This window comes from Sciurus vulgaris (genome assembly GCF_902686455.1).
Source record: "Sciurus vulgaris genome assembly, chromosome: X".
Taxonomy (NCBI): Eukaryota; Metazoa; Chordata; class Mammalia; order Rodentia; family Sciuridae; genus Sciurus; species Sciurus vulgaris.
This window is the reverse complement of record NC_136471.1, coordinates 66,873,424-66,897,269: the sequence shown is the minus strand read 5'-3', so window position 1 is coordinate 66,897,269 and position 23,846 is coordinate 66,873,424. Positions and strand designations below refer to the sequence as shown.

The following is a 23,846-nucleotide window of genomic DNA, read 5'->3' as shown; positions in this document are numbered from 1 at the left end:
TGATTCAATTATTGTAGGTCAGTGAAAATTTTCTATTTCTTCTTCTTGTGTCAGTTTTGGTAGTTTGTGTATTTCTTGAAAGTTGTCCATTTCATAAAAGTTATCTAGTTTTTGGTACACAAATTGTTCATAGAGTCCTCCCATAATCCCTTTTTATTTCTGAAGGATTGTAATTATGTCCCATTTTCACTTCCATACTTAGTAATTTGCGTCTTCTCTTTCTTAGTCTACCTAAGTTATTGCCAGTTTGTTTTGTTTTGATTTTTGGTATTTCCAAAGAACCAACTATGGGTTCATATATTTTCTATTTATTTATCTCTCCTTAAATCTTTTTTATATTCTCCCATCTTCTTTTTTACCTTCATTTATTTATTTATCTTCATGTGGTGCTAAGGATTGAACCCATTGCTTCACATGTACTAGGCAAGCACTCTACCACTGAGCCACAACCACCACCTTATTTCCTTCTATCTTCTGTTTTTAAGTTGCTCTTATCTCATTCTTTATGTTCTAAAGATCTGTAATTGATTTCAGGTCTTTCTTCTTACATAACGTGCCTTCATAGCTATAAATTTCCCTCTGATCTTTTGATAAGTCCTGGAGGTTTTGGTGTCTTGTGTTTTCATTTTCTTTTGTCTCTAATTTCTCCTGTAATTTCTTTAACCCATTGGTTGTTTTAGAGTATGCTATGTAATTTCCTCATACTTGTGGAATTTTCACTTTTCTTTTGGTTACTTAATTCTAGTTTCACACCATTATATTTGGGAATATAGCTTGCTTTATTTCTGTTTCTTTAAATTTATTGATTTTTTTATTGCCTAGCATATGCTCTATACTGGAGAATTTTCTGCCTGAATTTGAGAATAATGTATATTCTTTGGTTGTGAAGCAGAATGTTTTATATCAATGTCTATTAGTTCTAGTTGATTTATACTGTAGTTCATGTTTTGTTTTTCGTTATTTATCTTTAGACTCATTTTATCCATTATTGAATATGGAATATTAATGTATTCAACTATTATTTTTGTACTACTTCTCTATTGGTTTCTGTCAGGTTTTGTTTCATATCTTTTGGTGTTGTTAAATGAATGTGTATTCATAATTGTATTATTTACCTGATTAGTTGACAGTTTCTTCGTCATAAAATGATCTTCTTTATCTCTAGTAACAGTGTTTGTTTTAAAGTTCTTTTTTTTTCAGATATTACTATAGCCACTCCAGCTTTCTGAGACTCCTATTTTCATGATTTATATTTTCCATCCTTTTGCTTTCACTTTTTTTGTATCTTGGAATCTAAAGTATGATTCCTCCCACAGCATGTCTTTGAATCTTACAGTCTTACAATATCTGCATTTGATTGGATTGTCCATGTTTCATGTAATCATTATTATAGTCAAATTTATATTTGCCATTTTACCTGTCATTTTCTATGTGTCCCATGTCTCTTTTGTTCCATTACTCTTTCTTTGCTATTTCCTTTGCATTAGGTAAATATTTTCTAATGAAGCATTTAATTTTGGTCATGGCAGTTTTTATTTTTTTTATTTCCTTAGTGATTACCCTAGGTCTTACTGTATGCATCTTATCATTATCTCTTTCAGATATATGCTTACTTAATTCCAGTGAGATATAGAAATATTACTCCTATATTACTTTATTCTAATTTTCATCCTTATGGTGTGATACACACACACACACATACACACACACAAACACATTAGCACTTTGATGTAATTATTACTGTAATGATTTTACGTGATAAAGTACTTGAGAGAAAAGAGAGAATAAGTATATGCTATTATTACATTATACATTATACATTATATTAATTAAATTTCTCATAATTTGTTTCTCTTTTTTTCTGAATTAGTGTCATCAACTGGAGAGATTTTCTTAGTCCTATTAAAGTTGGTGCTATTCACCTCCTTTTTTTGTTATTGGCAAATATATTACATTTCTATGTATTCTAGATCCTATGATAAATAAACTTTACTTCATAAAATTGTTTTTAAATCAAGTTAAGAATAGAAAATAAACATTTATAATACCTTTGCTAATTACATTCTTACCTTTATTTATGGCCTTTGTTTTGAAATAAGGACTAAAATTACCTTCTAGGGTCACTTGTTTTTTGCCTGAAAAACTACCTTTGATGCTTTTCATAAGGTGGGTATGTTAGCAACAAACATTTCATTTTTATTTATCTGGAGATATTTGTGTAATCTACTTTTTTGAAGATTAATTGTGCTGGATCCTTACTTTCTCTTTTTCCTTTGAGCTCTTTGAATATATTATCCCACTGACTCCTGCCTTTCTGGTTTCCACTGAAACGTCAGCTGTTACTCTTGTGATTTTCTTGTGCTATGGTTTAAATAAGGTTTGAGTGTGTCCTCAAAAGGATCATATGTTGTAAGTTGGGTCCTCAGTATGTTGATATTAAGAGGTGGAGAGATCTTTAAGATAGGTGTACTGGGAGACCATTAGGTCATAGGGGATTTTACACTCAGAAAGGATCCACACAGCTCTTGTGGCCTCCTGAGTTAGTTTTTCATGAACTGGATCCCTCCCATCATTCTGGCTCCCTATCTAGCACTGTTATGTCTCTTTCATACATGGGCTCCTGCCAAGATGCTCTCCATCGTGATATGATGCAATTAGGATAGCCATCTATATTACCAACCCCATGTGGTTTGGATTTTCAATATCCAAAACTATAACTTAAGCAAACTTCTGTTCTTGAGAAAGCATTCAGCCTCAGGTATCTTTTTATGCTAACATAAAACAGATTAACACACCTAGTAAGGGATGAGTTGTTGTTTTTTTTTTTTTTTTTCTCTTGCTGCTTTCAAGATAATCTTCTTGTCATTGATTTTCAGTGTGTTTACTCAGATGTGTCCATTTCTAGATTTTAGTGTGTGTAATATACTTGGATATAATGAGCTGCATGAGAAAATTAGTTTCTCAATAAATTCATAAGATTTTCAATCATTATTTATTGAAATATTTTGTCTGATCCTCTGCTCCTGTCCATTTATCCTAACTTCTAGTACTCACTTTATGCATATGTTGACATACTTAATGGTAGATCACATTTCTCTGAGGTTCTGTTCACTAATTTTTTTTTGGTACTGGGAATCTAACCCAGGGGTGCTTAATCATTGATCCACATCTCAAATTCTTTTTATGTTTTTTATTTTGATGCAAGATGTCACTAAGTCGCAAAGGTCCTCACTAAATTGCTGAGGCTGGTCTTGAACTTGCAGTCCTCCTGTATCAGCCTCATGATCCTCTGGGATTGCAGATGTGTGCCACTGGGCCCCAGCTCTGTTCACTTTTTATATTCTTTTTTATCTCTGCTTTTCAGATTTCAAATCTCTACCATTTTTCTTAAGTTTGCTAATTCTCTCAATTCAAATCTACAATTGAGCCATTCTAGTGAGTGTTTCATGTTGACTATTATACCTTTCGAATTTCAGAAATTCCATTTCCTTTTCCTTTTCATATTGATTTCTTTCACTTTACTGTTTTTCTCTACTATTCTTTACTGTTGTTTTTATTTGAAGATGACATTGTCACCATGTCTTTCTCTACTTCTTTAACCATGATTTTTAGTTTTTTGAACATATTTATAGAATACTTTTAAATATTTATATTAAATTCAACATCTGATTACCAATAGATAGTTTCCATTGCCATTATACTTCCCAATTTCTTTGCATGTGTCACAATTTTGACTTGGAACATAGATATTTTTGTGACTCCAGATAATGTTTCTCCACCCTGGAGATTGTTATTTTGTGTGTTTATTTGTTTGGAGGCTGAATGAATTATTTTAGTATTGTCCGTTTTGTACCATAGTGCTAAGTTTCTTATATTGCTCCTCAAGGCATCTTGGCTTTTTTGTTACCCACAGTAATCTTGGGTTGGCAGTGCTTTTGGCATGGTTTTCTTCATCTCCTTCTTTGGCCACACAGACTTATTAAGCTCCACTAAATTGATACATGAATATTCTGTTTGTTTCTAGCAAAGCCCTGTGGCATAAAGTGCTCTACAAATGAATCCTATCAAATTTAGTCTTTGAAGGAATAAGTCTTCTGGTCAGTTTTGGATTTTTATGACCCCAGTCCTGCTAGTCTCACTTATATATATCCCTGATTCTCTCCTTAAAGTAGCTGTCATATAATTTAACCTTTATCCTCATTGAATCTACCAATCTCCTCTCAGTTGACTTTCACCACAAACTCCATTGTTCTTTTTTTATCTTACAGATTTAATAATAAATATATATTGAATCATACTAAATTATTTTTTCCAATAGTACTTTCCCTGTTGATGAGGCAGGAATTTTCACAGAAAAAATATTTTTTCACAGCATATTTTAACCAAATCTGCAGACGTCTGGCCTAAAGGATAGATAGAATGACCAGCAGGATTCTAATCTCTGATTTCTCATGCAGAACTGGCGAGATTGAACTTTCTGCCATTGCCCTACAGCTGATCTGTACTTTTGAGAGCACCTGTGTCATTCCATTCCTGCTGTTATAACAAATTACCACATATTGGGTCATTTATAAATAACATACATCTATTGCTCCCAATAATAGAGGCTGGGATATATAAGATCAAGGCACTGGCAGGTTCAGTGTCTGATGAGGAACTGATCTCTGCTTCCAAAATACCACTTCAAATACTCCTTCCCCTAGAGGGTACATACACTTTGTCCTCACATGGCAGAAGGTAGAAAGGCAACAAGAGAGCCTAGCTAGTTACCTAAAGCACTTCTGTAAATTTATTAATTCTATCAATGAGAACAGAAGCCCTCATGGCCTAGCCACTCCTAAAGAATCCACCTATAAATACTGTTATACTAAGGATTAATTTTCAATGTGAATGTTAGAGGGAAACAAACATTAAACCCTAGCAGTACCCTTATCCTTGAACTACATGTTCTGTTGTAAATGAACTCAGTTCCTTTGGGAAGAGATTAAAAGCTGTTTTATGACTTGTTCTCCCTCCAGGGAAGAGTTCTGAGACAGTGCTCTGGGGTCAGTGGTAAGGAAAATGGCATACCTCTCTAGAAATGACACCCCTAATTTAAGATCTGAGTTCATACTGAATATGGGGGTAGCTTCTGTTTTCCTTGGCTTCATTCTGGCATGCAGCTATTGCCTTGTGAGCTGGACAAATGAAGTTGAGACTCTAGTATTTTCAGCAACACAATGCCGAAACGATATTCTCTATTCCATGAGTAGGGACTTGTGGGGAAAGAGAGACCCCATACCTTTAGGCACAATATCCTGGAACTTGGATTCAACAATAGGTGGCTGAGGACAGGATAAGAAATGGTGAAGTCCTGCTTCTACACAGAAGAAATTCCTCAAAGTGGGAGCTTCTGGGAGAGGCTGTGTCTGTCCAGAAAGAAGTTTTCATTTTGCTGAATTGAGAAGAAAGGGGAGAAGTCATATTTCAAATACAATGAACTCTCTTTTCTTTATTAATTTTAATATATTTTCTGAATAAATATTTCTTAATTTATTGTAGTCCCTTAAGACTATTTCCAGAGATGTTAAATGATTGGTATGTAAAAATTATTTTTCACACGTTTCACTGGGGAGTGGGATTATGGAGGTCCTCATAATGTCATGCTACAATTCAACGTCTCCAGTGCCAGTGATTTTTACTGCATACTGATCATGTATGCACTCTTTGCCTCACTAAAAGTTCTAATCCTTCAGAAGAGAAACATATGTTTAACATAAAAAACATTGTACAGTTTAGGTACAGTGAACCACTCACAGGTTCTGGGGATGTTGGGAATTCTCCCCAAACTCAAATTCCTAGACAACAGCCAAGGCTCAACCTTACAAGGAAGTCCAAGAATACCCCAGTTTCAGGAATTCTGTGTTAACTCCCTTGTGCCCAATCTGCCAACTTGGCCCTACACCAAGATAAAGAAAGAGGTCTTTACAGAAAAAAATATTAGTAGTTGGACGCCACACAACATGATGTTACCAACCTGCAGTATTGTTCTGTTTGTCATTTATGCTTTCCTTAAGGAAAAAAAGTCCTTAACCAGAAAGATCTGTCTTAAATCCCTGATTGTGTCCTCAATTTTCTTTATTGATTTTTTATCTGTTTTGAGGTGCACCCTATAAATGGAATATATTTGTCAGGCAATACAGAATCTCCACTGTGTCCTCCCATCATGGGACATTCTACCAGAAGGTTTTTAGTATAGTCCAATTAATTCAGTTCAGTCCTTGGTTTCAGAACACCTGCCTAAAGGCTGTTAGTTCCAAACTGATTTGCTTGTTCATGGCACCAATTTATCTTCCTCAGGAGCATACATGACACCTGGAAGTGTATTTGTAGAAAGTGCTGGGGTAAGGCCACCCCCTACTGTCTCATAATCAGTGGTGTCAGGTGTGATCTTAGGCTCAGCAGTCACTTTTGTAATTTAAAAGGCTCAAAGCAGCTTGGGGAGTCAGCATTGGGAGTTTTCCTTTAGAAACAGGGAAAGTCTTTTGGAAATAATTTTGAAAAACAAAGATCATTAAAGCACTACCCAAACACCCATATCTCCCCAGTTTTCAGAGTTTGTTTTTTTTTCCCTCAATCATTGTGCAAACAGTGTGGTTTGTACAGTAATATTTATACTTCATTTTCATTTATTCTCTACTTTTACACAGACCTTTGTCTTGATAACTTATATGCAAATGTATTTTTAGACAAAAATATTTTATACAATGTAATTAGAAATACATGTTGTACATTTTCAAAAATTTTTGAAATGGCTTTACATAATCTTTCACCCTTTTTATCAGAGTCTGGTTAGAAGTCTGTAAAAGATCAATTCTTTTCTACATTTAACAAATTTCTATACTAAGATGTGACTACTAAAATATAGAGAGGTAAAAGAAGTAAGGGTATTAGTCATTGTTACAAACTTCAACTAATGTGGAAAGCTGAGCATTAAGTCAACAGCAGTGAGACATCCTCCAGAGGGTATCCAAAGTTACGTCAGTAGTGATCACCTTCCCTGTGGTGTGTGCTCTCCCTAATTCAAGTTTTGGCAGAAGTCACAGATCATGAATGTAATTAGTCTCAGTATCAGAAATATAAATGTAATTAGCATCTTTTTTTTTCAAACGGACTTATATGGGGATACTTTCCTGTTGGAATTTGTGTATGACCCAGATAGTCCAATTATCATTGATGATTTTTTTCTTAGTTTCTGGCCCCTCAGAAGTGTGTCCTAAATCTATATCATTCCCATTCTGAATTCTTTTCATTGAATAGAGTGAGTTCATGAGATTTCTCTTTGAAACAGCTAGTTATGGGGCTGAAACAGCTGATGTATTGCAGTTTAAGCTGAGTCAGGTCCAGGCAATAAGGATCTAAGTATTCATGATTCAGAAAGAAAAAAAGAAAAGAAAAGAAAAACCCAGTGGCTTTCTTTAGGCAGATCCAAAGCCAAGCAATTGTAGGGCCAGAAAATTGTGTTCCAAGTCCAAGTGGCAAACAAGGATTTCCTAAATATTTTTTTTATCCTCCCATTCTCAGAGTTCAAATTGATCTGCTAAAAATATGTACAGGAGATGGGAAAATTATCTGCTTCCAAGAGTCAGACATCTGATGTCACACATGTTTATTGGCAAGCTCAAAATTCTTTTTAAAAACTTCAAACATATCTCTATTTAGAAATTGCCTCTTTTTTATATTACTTCCTTTTTTCTCATAGATTCTAATAGGCAAAAATAATAGAAAAAAATCAGTTCTGTTTCCCATATTCAAAGCATTTAAATTTCAAACTACTCACTAGTGACAGAAAGCAAGGAAGTTATATCCTGTTAACAATTTCTTTTTACCCTATGATCTGTATGATTCCTCTAGCACTTATGAAATTATAATCATTTAATATTTATATCATGTTTCTCATATACATGAGCTACAAAATTTCAAAATTTAAAAATCATTTGTCTCCCATTAGAAGGTTGCTCAAATCTATAGCAGTAAATTTAGAATTTACAGGATTATCTTTACAACTTCAGGGAAATCTTCTCTAGAATGAAAGAAGAGGGGAGCTGCTACAACAGTAGCAAGTATGCTAAATAAATGGCATTGTAGTAAATTCTTTGTTGCAATAACTAAGGCAAGCTGCTTTAAATAAAGCAATAACTAGGGTAAACTAATTTATCGAAAACTTCAGCACTTCAGATAGAGCACTAATCTCCAAAATTTATAAAGAACTTACAAAACTTTAAATCAAAAATATGAAGAACCCAATCAATAAATGGGCTAAGGAAGTGGACACTTTTACAGAAGAAGATATACAGGTGATTAATAAATATATGAAAAATTGTTCAAAATCTCTAGTAATTAGAGAAAAACAAAAACAACTCTAAGATTTCATCTTACTCCAATTAGAATGGTATTATCAAGAACACAAACAATAATAGATGTTGGCATGGATGTGGGGAAAAGACACACTTTTACGTTGCTGGTGAAGTTGCAAATTGGTGCAGCCACTCTAGAAAACAGTGTGGAGATTCCTCAGAAAATTTGGAATGGACCCACCTTTTGACCCAGTTATCCCAAAGGACTTGAAATTAGCGTACTACAGCAACACAGCCACATCAATGTTTATAGCAGCTCAGTTCACAATAGTTAGATTATGGAACCAACCTAGATGCCCTTCAACAGATGAATGGATAGAGAAACTGTGGTATATATACACAATGGAATATTATTCAGCCATAAAGAAGAATAATATTATGACATTTGCAGATAAATGGATGGAACTGGAGAATATCATTCTAAGTGAAATAAGCCAATTCCATAAAAAACAGAGGTCGAATGTTTTCCCTGACAAGTGGATTATGATACCTAATGGGTATGGGGTGGGGAACGGGAGGCAAGAGAAGAATGGAGGAAATTTAAATTACATAGAGGGAAATGAAAGGGAGGAGGGCATGGGGATATGAAAGATAGTGGAATGAGATAGACATCAATACCCTGTGTACATGTATGATTACACAAATGGTATGAATCTACATCGGGCACAACCATAGAAATGAAAAATTGTACCCCATTTGTATATAATGAATCAAAATGCAGTGTGTAAAAATTTAAAAACAAAATTTAAAAACTTCAATTAAAATCATGGTTCTGGAGGTGCAAGGTTGAGCAGTCACATTTGATGGTGGCCCTCTTGCTGGAAGGATCCTAAGGTGGTGTAGGGCATTGCATGACAAGAGGCAGGGAGCACAAGATTGAGTGTGTATTCCTCATGGGAAAAACACCAAGATACCTTATAAATATTTTTTTTCTTGTAAACCACCAGGATTCACCTTATAATTTTATCAAATCCTAATCACTAAAGTCTCCACCTCTAAACCCCATAATTAGGTTATTTTTCTGTCTTCCTAATACCTCACAATGAGGTGGGGATAAATTTCAAAACATAAAACCTTGGGGAACTCACTGAAATATATTAAAATTATAGTAACTATAGTCATTTTCTCCTTTTTCCCTGGTTTTATCTAAAGCTTCACTGGAGCACTCAAAACTGATTTATATTGTTTTTTGCCTTTCACATAAAGGAGATAGCAACATAACGTTTTAAGCATTTTATACCCGTCTAAAGCTTACATTGGGAATTCTGGAGTCCTATTCTTTCTCAACTGGAGGAAAGAAAAAAAATAGTCATCTGGAAACCACCTTTTTTCTTCCCACTTTAGTTAGCATTTCCCAAAGCAACCTATGTACCTAGAAAAACAACTCTGCTGAGATAATTTTCAGTTCCACTGGGAACATTTATCTCTCCAACAAATAATATTTCACCTAATATTTTATACTGTGAATGATGCTATAGCTATATAAGCACCTAAGGTTTATCATCATTTGACCTTTCATCCTTCCATTTACAGAAAAAAAAAGCTTTTTCCTTATTTCAGTGAATCAGCATTATTTTAGTGAATCTCACTTCTAACATCAACTCTCTCAAGGTTCCTCAAGACTATCCCAGATTCAAAAATTCTCTAGGAATATTCACAAGGCCCAGGATCCATTTGTATTTATGGATACATTTCTTTATTACAGTGAAAAGGTATAATGTAAAATTAGAAAAAGACAGAAGAGCACAGGGTGCCAAAAAGTCCAGAGAAAACTGTATATGAGATTCCAAGATGTCTTCCTATGAAGTCACACAGGGTGAGGTTAACTCCCCCCCAGATAAATAATAATATATGTGTTTAAAATGTTTACCTGGGAAGTCTATTAGAGATTCAGTGCATGGGGTTTTAAATGGAAGTTAGCTTTAGGGGCACTTTGCCTAGAATATATGCAAATTCCCAAGTCCCAGAAAAATCAGATGTTCAGACTAAACCATAATGTTTGTACAAACTTTTTAGGCACAGTGAGCCACTGATTAATACTAAGAATGTTGAAAATCCTCCACAAAACCAAGAGATGCCAGCCAAGGACCAACCTTACAAATAGGACTTTCTAACGATAGCAGTTTCAGGTCTGCTATGTTAACACATGGGCCTTTGTCTTGGTATATATTTTGACATTAAATATAATAGTAAAGTGAAGGGAAAAAAAAGAGACTATAGTGCTTTTTTACCCTCTCCTCTCTCCCCCATTCTCACTTCTACCTCCAAACAAATTGTTGTCCTTTCTTGTACTACAGACTCTACCATCATAACTGAATTCATTCTCTAACATTACCCCCATTCTCTCTTTCTTTAATACACACATACACACACACACACACTCACACACACACATATACCATACATACATATTTCATTGCCTTGTAGGGAGTAAATTTCCCCTCCCCTTCTGAACAAACAAGTCTAAAGAAATAAAATTAACAATATATAAACAGAAGAAAAGGCATACACATTTATTAACATGCATGGATATTACACAAAATATGAAACTCAAAGCAATAAGTGCAATGAATAAAAAAGGAGAGAAGGAAGATTGCAAGTTCCCAATAACATTTTGATGTTTGAAATTTCATGTTTGGTAGTCAGGAAAAGCCTCATTGAAAAGATGTCATTTGAAAAAACACATATATGAATGAAAGGAGCACTTCAGGTCAAGGGAGCAAACAATGTCAAAGATAGATGATAGATGATAACAAATAGCTGATAGACAAATTGATCCATATAGTTTATATCTGAATATGAACATCAAAGGTTTATTGTAAAAAAAGAATTCAAAGGACTGATTTATGGGGCAATCCAAGCATAAGATTAGGAAGATGAGTAAGAACCAGCAAAGGATATTGAGAATGAGTAGCCAGTGATACAGGAGGAAAAATATCATGAAAGTTTGTGAAGCATCCTAAAAGTCAAGTGAAGAAACCCTTCAAGAAAAATGAAGCAACGATTGAATTAAGTGATACTGATATGTCAAGGAAGATAAAGGATAAGAATTAACTGGAGAAATTAGTGATTTGAAGATAACTGGTGAACTCCATTGGGGGAAAAAGAAACATTTTAAATAAAATAATGTTGCCAGAAGTTTGAATTAGTGGGATTGAAGAATCAAAACAGGTAAGTGATGAGAAATTAGTTCCAAATATTTTCTTTTCTTCCTGGAAGGGGTAACCATCACAAACTAGATATTAAATAAAACTGAGAGGTAAATCCTATAAAGATATGCAGGCAAAATAGCCCAGTACCAGAAGAGTATTTTATTGGTGCATAATCATCATAGAGAATAGCAGGTTTCATTGTGGCATATTCACAGATGAACATAATATACTTTGATCAATTCCATTTATTAGGACCTTCCATTACCCTTCCTCTTCCCTCCTCCGATCCCTGTCCTGTAATCTACTTGTCTCCCTAGTAATTCACAAGGTCTCTTTTTTCCCCTTTTAAAATCTCTAACATTCACATATGAGACAAAATACATGACCCTTCACTCTGAGTCTGGCTTATTTCATTTACCATGATGCTCTCCAGTACCACCCATTTTCCTGAACATTACATAATTTTGTCCTTCTTTATGACTGAAAAAGAAAAAACTCCATTGTAAATATATACCACATTTTCTTTATCCATTCCTGTGTCAATAGACACAATTTTGCTTTGTGAATTGCACTGCTATTAACATGAGTATGCATGTGTCTCAATGGCATATTGACTTTAGTGATTTGTTGTAGCCATTGTTGTTGTTTTGGTAAAAGATGAAGAATAGTAGAGCTGGATCATATGGTGGATCCATTCTTAATATTTTGAGAAAAATCCCTACTGATTTCCATGGATTCTGTACTAATTTTCCTTCCCACCCTTCCCACCAGCAGTTTATATGCATTCTTTCTGGCATTTATTGTTATTTGTATTCTTGATGATTGCCTTTCTAACTGGAGGTGAGATGAAACTTCATTAGAGCTTTGATTTACATTTCTCTGATGGCTAGAAATATTAAACATTTATTCACATAAATGTTGTCCATTCATACTTTTTTTCACAATGTCTTTATTTTATTTATTTATTTTAATGTCATACTGAGGGTCAACCCCAGTGCCTTACACTAATGCTCTACCACTGAGCTACAACCACAGCACTCTTACTTCTTCTTTTGGCAAGCGTCAGTTTATTTAATTTGGCCATTTGTTTATTGGGTTATTTGGACTTTATTGGTGTTAGATTTGATTTCTTTATATATTCTAGATATTAATCCTCTGTCAGAAGAGTAGCTGGCTAAGATTTTCTCCCATTACATAGTTTTTCTAGTCACACTGTTGTTTCCTTTGCTGTGAAGAAACATTTTAGTTAGATGTCCTCCCATTTACTGACTCTTGGTATTATTTCCTGAGCTACAGGAGTCCTACTGGGGAAGTCACTGCATATGACGGAATGTTTGCCTATTTCCATTATGTTCTTTTCTAACATTTGCAAACTTCCTGGTCTTATTCCTAGGTCCCCTATTTTGAGTTGACTTTACTTCAGATGAGAGTTAGTGATTTAGTTTCAATCTTCTATGTATGGATATTCAGTTTTCCCAGTACCATTTATTGAAGAGGCTTCCTTTTATCCAACATAAGTTTCTCTTTTGCCAAGAAGAAAATAACTGTAACTGTAATGATTTGTCTCTGTGTCTTCTATTCTGTTTCATTTTTTTACATGTGTATTTTTATACCAGTACCTAACCGTTTTGTTAGTACGATTCTGCAATATAATTTGAAGTTGGTTATCAAGATGCTTCCAGCTTTACTCTTTTTGTGAAGAATTGATTTTCCTATCTGAGTCTTTTGTTCTTCCATATAAATTTTAAGACTTGTGCTCTAGATCTAAGAAAAATATCACTGGAAATTATATGGAAATTGCATTGAATCTGTACAATGCTTTGGGGACTATGGCCATTTCAACAACACTTCCTATTCATGAACATGGAAGTTTTATTTTTTCCATCAGTTGCTTTATACTTATATTTCCTAATTCTGAGTTCCATGATTTTCCTTGTGTGTGGGGGGGGATCTTTTACCCCTTTGGTTAGATTTATTCCTAGGAATTTTCTGAAGCTATGTTAAATGGATTTGTTTTCCTGATTTCTTTTTCAAAAGATTCATTACTGGAGTGTAGAAAAGATAATTATTTTTGGTAATTTTATCCTGTGTCTCGCTACTTTACTAAATTTATTTATCAGCTCGAGAAGTCATCTGGTGGAACTTTTAGGATATTCTGAGTATATCTTCTGCAAACAGCGACAATTTGACTTCTGCCTTTTTGTTTGTATTCCTTTTATTTCATTCTCTTGCCTAATTGTTATGGCTAAAGTCTCAATTAATATATTGTTGTATTTTTTTTTATTTCTGTAGTACTGGGGATCACCTACTATATTGACTGAGAATGGCAAAATTGTGTATGCTTTTCTTCTTCCTGATATGAGAGAATATGCTTTCAGTTTTCCTAATTTAGTATGATATTGACTTTGGGTTTGTCATATATAGCATTTATGATGTTAAAGTAAGTTTATTCTATCTTTAATTTTATTATGTTCTTTATTATGAATGGGAATTGATTTTTTCCAAAGGCTTTTTCTGCACCTGTTGAGATGATCATGTGATTTCTGCCCCTGATTCTACTTATGTGATGTTTTACATTTGTTGATTGCTGTATTTTGAACCACTGTTGCTTCCTGGGAATGAAATCAACTTGCTCATGACATACAACACATTATTGAGGACTATGCTTTGCTAATATTTTATTAAGGGTTTGTGCATATATGTTCATCATGGTTATTGGGCTATAGTTTTCTTTCCTTGAAGTTTCCTCCTTCTGATTTTGGTATAAGGGATATATATTCTAAGAAGTGTCTTAGAATGAATTTATAAGTGTTTACACCATTCTGATTCCTAGAAAAATTTATAGAGCATGAACATTAGTTCTTCTTTAAAGGTCTGGTGGAATTCATCTATAAATCTGTCTGCTCCCAGGATTTTCTTTCTTGGGAAGTTTTTTATTTCTGTGTTATGGCCATTCTTTGTTATTGGTATCTTTTGATTTTCTACATTCTGTTTTTAGACATTTGGCAGATTGTATATATCTAGAAATTTATCCATTTCTTACAGCTTTCCCAATTTATTGGAATACAAGTTTTCAAAATACTCACTATTGTCATGAAAATAGAAGGGAGACCAATAGATAAGAGGAAGAAGATTGAGAGGAAGGAGGGGAGAGCATGGAGAAGTACTGGGGAACAAAATCTACCAAATTATGCTATATCCATGTACAAATATACCTCTCTCTCTCTCTCTCTCTCTCTCTCTCTCTCTCTATATATATATATATATATATATATATGTGTGTGTGTGTGTGTGTGTGTGTATACATATAAATATATAGTATATATATATACACATATAGCAGTAATTAAAATAATAATAGCAAAAACAACAGTAGAACAAGTAGATTGGGGTAGGGAAGAGAGGAGAGATGAAGGAGATTAAGGGGAATGAGACTGATTAAGTTATGTATGTGGGGCTGGGGAGATAGCTCAGTTGGTAGAGTGCTTGCCTTGTAAGCACAAGGCCCTGGGTTCGATCCCCAGCACCCAAAAAACAAAAAGTTATGTATGTACATATACAAATATGGCATAATGATTCCCACTAATATGCAGAATTATAATTCATCAACAAAAAAGAGGATCATTAGGGACTAATGATCCTTGAACATCAGTGGTGGTCTTTTTGATGTTGAATTTTTGTCTCTAATTTTACTTATTTGGGTCTTCTCTCTTTTGTTTGATGTTAACATTGTCATATATAAAATTGACTACCCCTAACTGCTTTTGGGTTTCAATTGCATGAAATAAAAACTTCCATTCTTTCACTTCCAGTCTGTAGTTGTCCTTGCCTTTGAGGTATGTTTCTTTCAGAAACATATAATTGGCCTTGATTTTTTATCCAATTTACCAGTCTGTCTTAGAGAATTGGGACCACTTACATGCAGTGTTATTATAGATAAGTATATATTCCTGTCATTTTTATTTATTTCTAACATTTACCTCAATCTTAATTCTCACTTGCTTCTGTATTCTTCTAACGAGATTTATTATTTTCCCTGCTTTCTTGTTTATTTCATCATCTTACATGTGTACACTTAAATATCTTCTGCAGTGCTAGCCTAGTAACCATGAATTTCTTCTATTTATGCTTACCTTGTAAATTTTTGATTTCCTCCTTTATTCTCATGGATATTTTTGCTGAATATAACAATCTTGATTGGCCATTATTTTCTTTCATTTCTTCAAATATGTTGTTCCAACCTATCCTCAATTTCAGAGTTTCTTCTGAGAAATCTTACATAATTCTGACCCACTTTCCTCTAAGTGTGACCTGGTGTCACTCTCCTGTATGTTTTTAAATATTTTCAGATTTGACATTTTAATAATAATGTGTCATAGAGAGATTATTTTCTGGTCTTGGCTATTCAGTGTTCTAAATGTCTCAAGTATCTGGATGTCTGAATCATTCCCAAGATTTGAGCATTTTTCTGTTAGTATTTTACTGAAAAAATTATCAATGCCATTAGCCTATGTCTCTGCTATTTTCTCAATGCCATTGAGCCTTAAGTTTGATCTCCTAATGTTGTTTCAGAACTCCTGTATGTTCTGGTTAATCTAACACTAGTTGAATGTTCAAGGACAGGTTCCTTCAAGTTCTGAAATTCGAACTTCTATTTGATATAATCTATAAAACAGATTTTTATCTGAATATTTCTTGTAACTTATTGATCCTTTCATTTCCAAGATTTTTGGTTTTTTTTTTCATAATCCTCATCTCTTTATTTAAATGTTTTTTCATATCCTGAATTTCTTTCTTAGTTCAACCCTTATCTCTTCTTTTAAGTCATTTATCATTTTCACAATCAATTATTTGAGTTATTTGTCCAGGATTTTATGTACTTCGATATCTGTGGATTCAGTCCTGGAGGGATTATAAATTTTTGGATGTGCCCAGTTGTTTTGTTTCTTCATTTTTTCAGATTTTATATTTTTTACATCTGTTGTAATAGATTTCACTTTTTCTACTATGTTAGGGTCTTTAGGTGAGTACTTATTGCTTTACAATCTTCCTTGCACTGGGGTTACATCTTAGTGTTAAAATACCCAGTCAACATAATCAAGGTGCTAATCAACTACCAGTACCACTTTGAATTTAGGGAGTCACACTAGCAGTAAAAGTAGTAACTTAATAGTAATCCACATATCAACATATATTTAAAAATGTATTACTAATTATCTATATGAATCTACTATCCATTGAGAAAGTGGGAGAAAATAATATAGGATAGGCAGAAAACTAGGGGGTATTGTTAGTCTAACTATAAAGTACATTGGAAAAGTGGTAAATAATTAAACATGACTGGTGGTGTTTGTTTATAAGCCCAGAAACTCAGGAGGCTGATTCAGAAGGATTGCAAGTTCAAGGCCAGCCTGGGCAACTTAGTGAGATCTTGCCTCACAATAAAAAATAAAAATGTCTGAGTATGTAGCTAATTGGTAGAGTGTACCTGGGTTAACTCCCCAGTACCAAAAATAAAAAAGAAGGTCTGGGAATGTACATCAGTGGTAAAGCATTTGCCTAGCATGATTGAGACCAGGGGTTTGACACTTAATACCATTGAGAGAGAGAGAGAGAGAGACAGATAAACAGACAAATAGGTGGAGAAGGGAAGGAAGATAGAAGACAAAATGAGGGGAGAAAGAAGAATAAAGGAATGGAGATGAAGAAGAAAAAAGAGGCATAAAGAAAAATGCAGTTAATTGAAAAAAATAAAATTAGAACTATGAAAAAATAAATAAGGAGGGAAGACTACATAAAACATTTGATGCAAAAACAATTAAAAGATTTGGATTTCATCTTGCTGAGGTTTGTTATATGGGGTCATCTTTTCCCACAGTTTTTCTCTACATTGATTAACATAGTTGTGATACTTATTTTTGACTTACCTGTCAAGTAAGTCATATATTTCCATTACATTAAGGTCAGTTTCTAGATATGTATCTTGTTCCTTTGTTTGGAACAAATTTCCCTGTTTCATTGTTCTCCTTGACTCTTTGTTTTGGGGTCTGCATATTCGACAAAACTGTTACCTCTGCCAGTCTTCATGTAATGCTCTTGTGTAAGAGAAAACTTTCACCAATTAGCCTTGTTAGAGGACAAGAACCTTCAGGCCAAATTATCATCTGATTCTTAGTATCCCCCATGCATTTAAACTATGCTGTATCCATCTAAAAGACTTTTATTCATCTTGTATAATTCATTTATTATATGAAACCTTTACTGATACTTCTGGGGCAGAGATAGAATTTTCTATACTACCACAGCATTGCTCACACTCATAATATAGCCATCAGTTTCTGAAGTACAACAGGACTTAGTGCTTTTCACCTCTATTTCCAAGCCTACTTCAGTATTTCCATTTGCAAATATTTATTGAAATAAGTGTATAATGAATGAATTAACTAATTATAGATAGTAAATAATAAACTAATTATAGATAGTAAATAAGCTTAAATAAAAGTACATCCTTAAAAAAAGGAAGAAGAATCTGTATTAATATAAGGTAGAAGTCACAGGACAACATTAAACAATGTAATTAGAAGCCCAGGGACTATCTGGAGGACTGAACTATGTTAACATCAAATAGAGATTTCTAGGAAAATGTTTACGTAAGTACATGAGTTAGGGTATAGATCATCATGCTTCTTGGCATAAACAGAAGCATCATTTTTGAGAACCATTATGTAGAAATAAATTGTTCACCATTTTATCTCTTTCATATGTATATTTTCAACTGATTTTGGAAATCAGAGCCTCATTTTTAGCCTTATTTAATGACAGAGATTTTCCTAACTATATGTACTCTGTTTCTATAATACTAGTACTATATCTCTGAGTACTAGTAATTCAGTACTAATGCCTGAGAAGTGGGATTTCATTTTAATTTCATTCTAATGTTGTATACCATTTATGATAACAAGATAAAATATTAAAATTTACTGTCACAAAATCATGTACTTGATCTGCACTTTTGCAAACAGTATTCATTTTCATTGTGTTTAATAATCCTGTACACCTGCAATATGAGTATACTTCCAATTTGCTTTCAAGTCTGATTGTTTATAATGTTTTTAGTATTTTTCACTGTTATCATGAATATGAAAGAGTGTGAAAAATAGATAAGTTGTATTACCTTTTATATTTCTGTCAGGCTGCAAACTTTTGTACTAATTTAAAATAATAGAACCATATGAGTAAAGTATATGATACATGCTATTGGGACTGGAACCACTAAGACAATGCTACCATCTTCAATATTTTTGGCACTTGACTTTGGATAGAAATTTTATGGTTTTACTTTTGTATTTACTCTAAAGCATAGAAATACATAGGCTACCATGATTTCTTTTCTTCGTCATTATGTGAAAATAATTTAATACTTCATATTAGCAGGAGCAACAAAACAACATCACACACTGATAAGAATATGATCTCATTTTCTTAGAAAGATATTCATGAGGACTTTACAATAAAAAATGTTTAATTACAGGCAAAGGAATATATGCCATACCTATCAAATAATTTTTCACAGTAAACCTACTTAAAGGTATATCTGTTATAAATACCTAAAAGATTATGTGCATTCAATTTAAAACTTCATTAAGAACTCTTGTTGACCTTAAGGGAAAGTTGATGAGAAGGCATATCACTTTCTCTATAAAAAGTCACTATTAATTTCTAAGTGGAAGGTACCATTCACCATTCTTAGACACCTTCTCAAGTATGATTTTGTGTTTAGTAACGCACCTGGAAAAATATACTTAGGAGCCTGGGAGAGTGGTAGAAAAGAACTTTTGTTTCAAAAATGGAGTCGTGTTTGTTTTTACTTTTGCCTATTTACCTGGAGTATAAGTTTATTCCATGGTAACATTTATGAAACATTTTATCCCAAGAAATACTAATTTTCTAGTATTTATAGAAGCAAAATGAAGTGTAATATAGATATGTAGTAATAAAGCTATCTAAAACCAAAGTTTTATTTTGCTCACATCATTCTGTGAATTCTTGTATAATAAGTTCTCTTCTAAGGAGTAAACTCTCTGCATCTGAAGAATGTAAATATCAGAGATAAATGGCCATGTTTCATTTTTATTCCTTAGTAAGCTCAAGATGACACTTACTTGAGTAGAATATTTATGGTCATGGTCTGCTCTTGAAATATCAAATAACACTCACAATAATATATTGAAGGAAATATTTTTTCCTTGCACAGATTTATGTTTTAATGTGAACGTCAAAGTCAGAATTCATTATGTTTTTGGCTACTCTTGCTCATGTTTTACTCTTTATCAGTTTCCAGAATTCAACTTGTTAAGTACCTGAGTGATGACAAGATGGTGAGATTCAAAGAGGCGTCTCCAACTCTCAGTCAGAAGCAAGCCTCACAGCAAAACTTAAAGGAAAAGCACAATAACATTTCTTCAGACCCAAACACATTCATGGATGACAAGCACGAAAGAAAATCCAGCCATAAAATTTCTTTCTATAAGAGCCATTGCAAGAACTATAGATATGCACATAATTTTCAGAGTTCTCGGTCTCAATTTGATCCTATTCATCTAAGTGCTGAGGGTTACTCTTCTGGTGTTTCAGCACCTGTCTGCAGTCCAACTTCCATAAGCCCTACTTCTGTTGTATGCCCTAAGACTCAAAGAAATAACATACCTTCTGTGGATATGGGAACTAAAAGATGCTTCAGATGCTTTATGGAAATCACTAACTCTCCTTTTCATAAGTGTGTCATGAATTCTGATGATGATTCTGACCCTGACTGTCCTTTACATCTCCAAATTCCTTTGGATTCTAAATATTCCATAAGCCCCAAATCTGTTAGACACCATGAAACCTATCAATACAGTCCTTTATCTCAGACCCTGGATCATAAGGGTCCTGTGGCCATCTGCTGTCCTCTACACCAGGAAGAATCTAAATATTCCTTGGGCTCAACTTATTTACATCGTGAAAGCTGTTCAGCTTTCCAAAATCTCATAGCCTCCATTACCCATACCTTTCCCATAAATTCTGAAAACACCATAGGCCACCACAGTACCTCTGACCCAGACACTGCCATCAACACCTGCAATGTTACTGGAGTTGAAAGTGAACATAAGTTCAACCTTACTGCCAAACCCAAAAATGAGATCAATCCTGACAATGAGACTGAAGTTGTCAGTACTGGAAATCACAACAATTCTGCCAAGGCTAAAGACAGACCTCTTCCCAAAGATGAGATAGACCATAAAACTGACACTAACTCTGAAGATGAGACAGATGCTGAAGAAGAAACAGACCCTGAAGACGAAAACAACACCAAAGAAAAGAAAGATCCCAAAGATAAGTCTGACTCTGATGACAAAGATCCCAAAGGCAACAACTCTGAATATGATGCCAATAACAATGAGTTTGATCCCAGTGGTGATGCTGGGCCTACAAGTGGAACTGATTCCAGCAGCGATGGTGACCCAAACAATGGAAACAACCCCAACAGTGAAAATGACCCTAACATTGATAATGCCACTAACAATGATAGTGGCTCCAAATTTAACACTGATACTGAGGAGGATATACACACCAATAATTCATACAGTGGTTCTGTCCTAGTTGATCAGGACAATACTGCCAACTCCAACAATGACACTAATCCAAACGACACATCTGGGACCCAAAATAGAACTGGCCTGATCTATACTTCTTGTTCCAATAATGGTGCTGGCCCTAGCAATGCTACCAAGCTAGGCAATGACTTTTGCCCCAACATTGGCCCTGGCTTCCAGAATATCAGATCAACTACCAATAACCTTGGCCCCAGTAGCAATGACTTTGGCCCTAACAATTTCCACAACCCCAACAATACCACTGTTCCACAAAAAGATCCTGACTCTAATTATAATGTCAGTCCCAGTAATACTACTAGTAACAACAATGCTATTATTCTTAACAATGATACTGAAGCCAGCTATGATACAAGACCCACTAGTGCTACTGGCCACAACTATACAGCTGCACCACATCATGACTCAGACCATGACTATGTCCCAGAATTTACCCATGCAGTAAGGTCTACCTTAGTAACCAATCCAAACTATATTTATGGAAAGAGCTATGCTGCTAGACCCAACTCTGCAGCTAGCACTGTCACTTTCACTGATACCAGCAACACCACTAGCTATAGTAGTGTTGTTAACCCTAGGTATAATACTGGAACTAACTATGACTCAGACACCAACCATATCCCTAGATTTACTCATTTCATTGACTCTACAATTGTTGCCAATACCAATTATATTGCTATAAATATGCAGAATGCTCATTCTGCTAATATAGGCAATAATCTCTCTGGTCCTGAATTAGAAATCAATTCCAGTACTTCTGTCCCTAATATCATTTATGGAAACTATCCCACTTTTGCTGCTAGCACTAGCTATATTTTCACTCCTAAGAATTTGACCACCTCAAAATTTTCTGATTCATCTAATCTTGGTAGAAAATTCATCATTTTTGATGAACAAAAGTGTCAGACTCCATTCAAAGTTTCTGCCAGTTCCATGGACTCTACTACCTTTATGCATGGCATTGGGTCCAAGGATTTCCTTGATGCCAAGGAATCTTGTTTTTCAAAATATTCCTCTGGGGTACAGAATACCATTGGCATCAAGGATCCTGTCAGTTTAAAGATTCACTACAATCCAAATATTCCACTCCCTAGTTTTGATATTATAGTAGAAGCTGAACCACCAGATGTTGTGAAGTTTGCCATATCATCAGGTGCTGTGAATCAATTTTTTAAGGTAAGTTTGTATCAATGTAGATATTTTATTTCTTCTCCATTTCCTATAATTCAGTGTTAGGTTATTGAACAGAATCTAAAATTTTATTTTTTATTTAGTTGGATATTCAAGTCATGGAAGAGAGGAGACAAGTTGTCTGGTATTATTTCAGCTTTGACCCCTAGCACCAACACTACAGTTTTCCACTTGAAAGATTCATCTGTTGTATAGTTGGTGAATAGCAAAATGGCTTTAATTGCATGGTGGCTGACTAGTTGTCTATTCTATCAAGGGTTGCATAGCTCATAAACTTTGTCCAGTAATACATATCAAATGTTTCCTCTAGTACTCTGAATTGCATGTGGAAATTAAGATTGATAAGTGTTTGGTAAACTATTTTTGACAAGAGCAAGTGATATTCTTTTTGATGAAACTTTACCAACATGTTGCCATTAGGTCATAAATAATTTTATATACATTGAATTTTACATTCTGTTAGTCATGAAAGCAAATACATTTAATTTTAACCATAATGTTTGTGTGCATAAATGTTTAAGTTGAAATAATTGCTTTATTTTACACTAGAATATGTAATTGAATGCAATTTTATATTTAGAATGAGACACAGATTCTTATAACCGGAATGGAAGTGTCAAATTTGGTATCTCCTTAATAGAGAACAATTCTGGGTCTTCCCAAGAGACTACACCTCCATGGGAACAGTTGTAATTACCTAATATGACTTTAAAACTTTAATGTAAATTTAAAGTATAGTTGTAAATAATAAAAATATTATTTACAATATAATAAAAATAGTAGTAAATAATAAAAATAATATTTCTCAGATATAAGCCTTCCTATTAGAAAGTTGTTCCTCACAAATGGACTTTTGCAGGATATGAAAGCATTTAAAATGTCTCATTTTATCTCTTTGGTGTTTTAGCTGAATGAATACATAGTTATAATATGTTTAAGCTTACTAATTTTAAGGAATGTGGTCATCATTTTGAAGTTCAAATCATATTGAGAACTGGAGGTAACAAGATAAAAACTATCTGCAAAAGTAGAAGACTTTCTTCTCAAAAGCAACTTTTTTCAAATGTAAAGTATTTATTTCCCCAAATACAATAACGAGTTTATAATAAAATATCTGGTCAGATATATACTATGCCCTTATTACTTGTTTGTCCAGTACTAGGCAATGGAAACATTTTCAACCAATTACTTTATTTTATTGGAGATGGACAGAACTTCACACTAAGTTATAAATAGTTTGATAATTAATCCTTTTTCCATACCTTCACTAACAAAGCATTTTCTGGAAGAATAAATGATTGCCTTCACTTAGAGCTTTGGTATTTCCACATTTTCCTCATTTATTACATGTCCTATATCTATTGCAAAACAACTATAGTGCAGAAAACAAGGGTCCTTTCCCATTCAAAGAAGTAAGAGAAGCTCACTCTAAATGAAAAAAGACTTTTCTATTG

General features: G+C 33.8%; 1 protein-coding gene across 1 annotated transcript in view; it reads left to right on the top strand.

Annotated features, from left to right (window-relative positions):
* The window catches only part of LOC306651566 (uncharacterized protein), a 517,337-nt gene that overhangs the window by 389,712 nt on the left and 103,779 nt on the right, over positions 1-23,846 (top strand). The window contains exon 14 of the mRNA XM_079124236.1: positions 19,883-22,377. Within this exon, the coding sequence (XP_078980362.1) occupies positions 19,883-22,377 (2,495 nt within the window). The remainder of the gene's footprint in view (positions 1-19,882; positions 22,378-23,846) is intronic.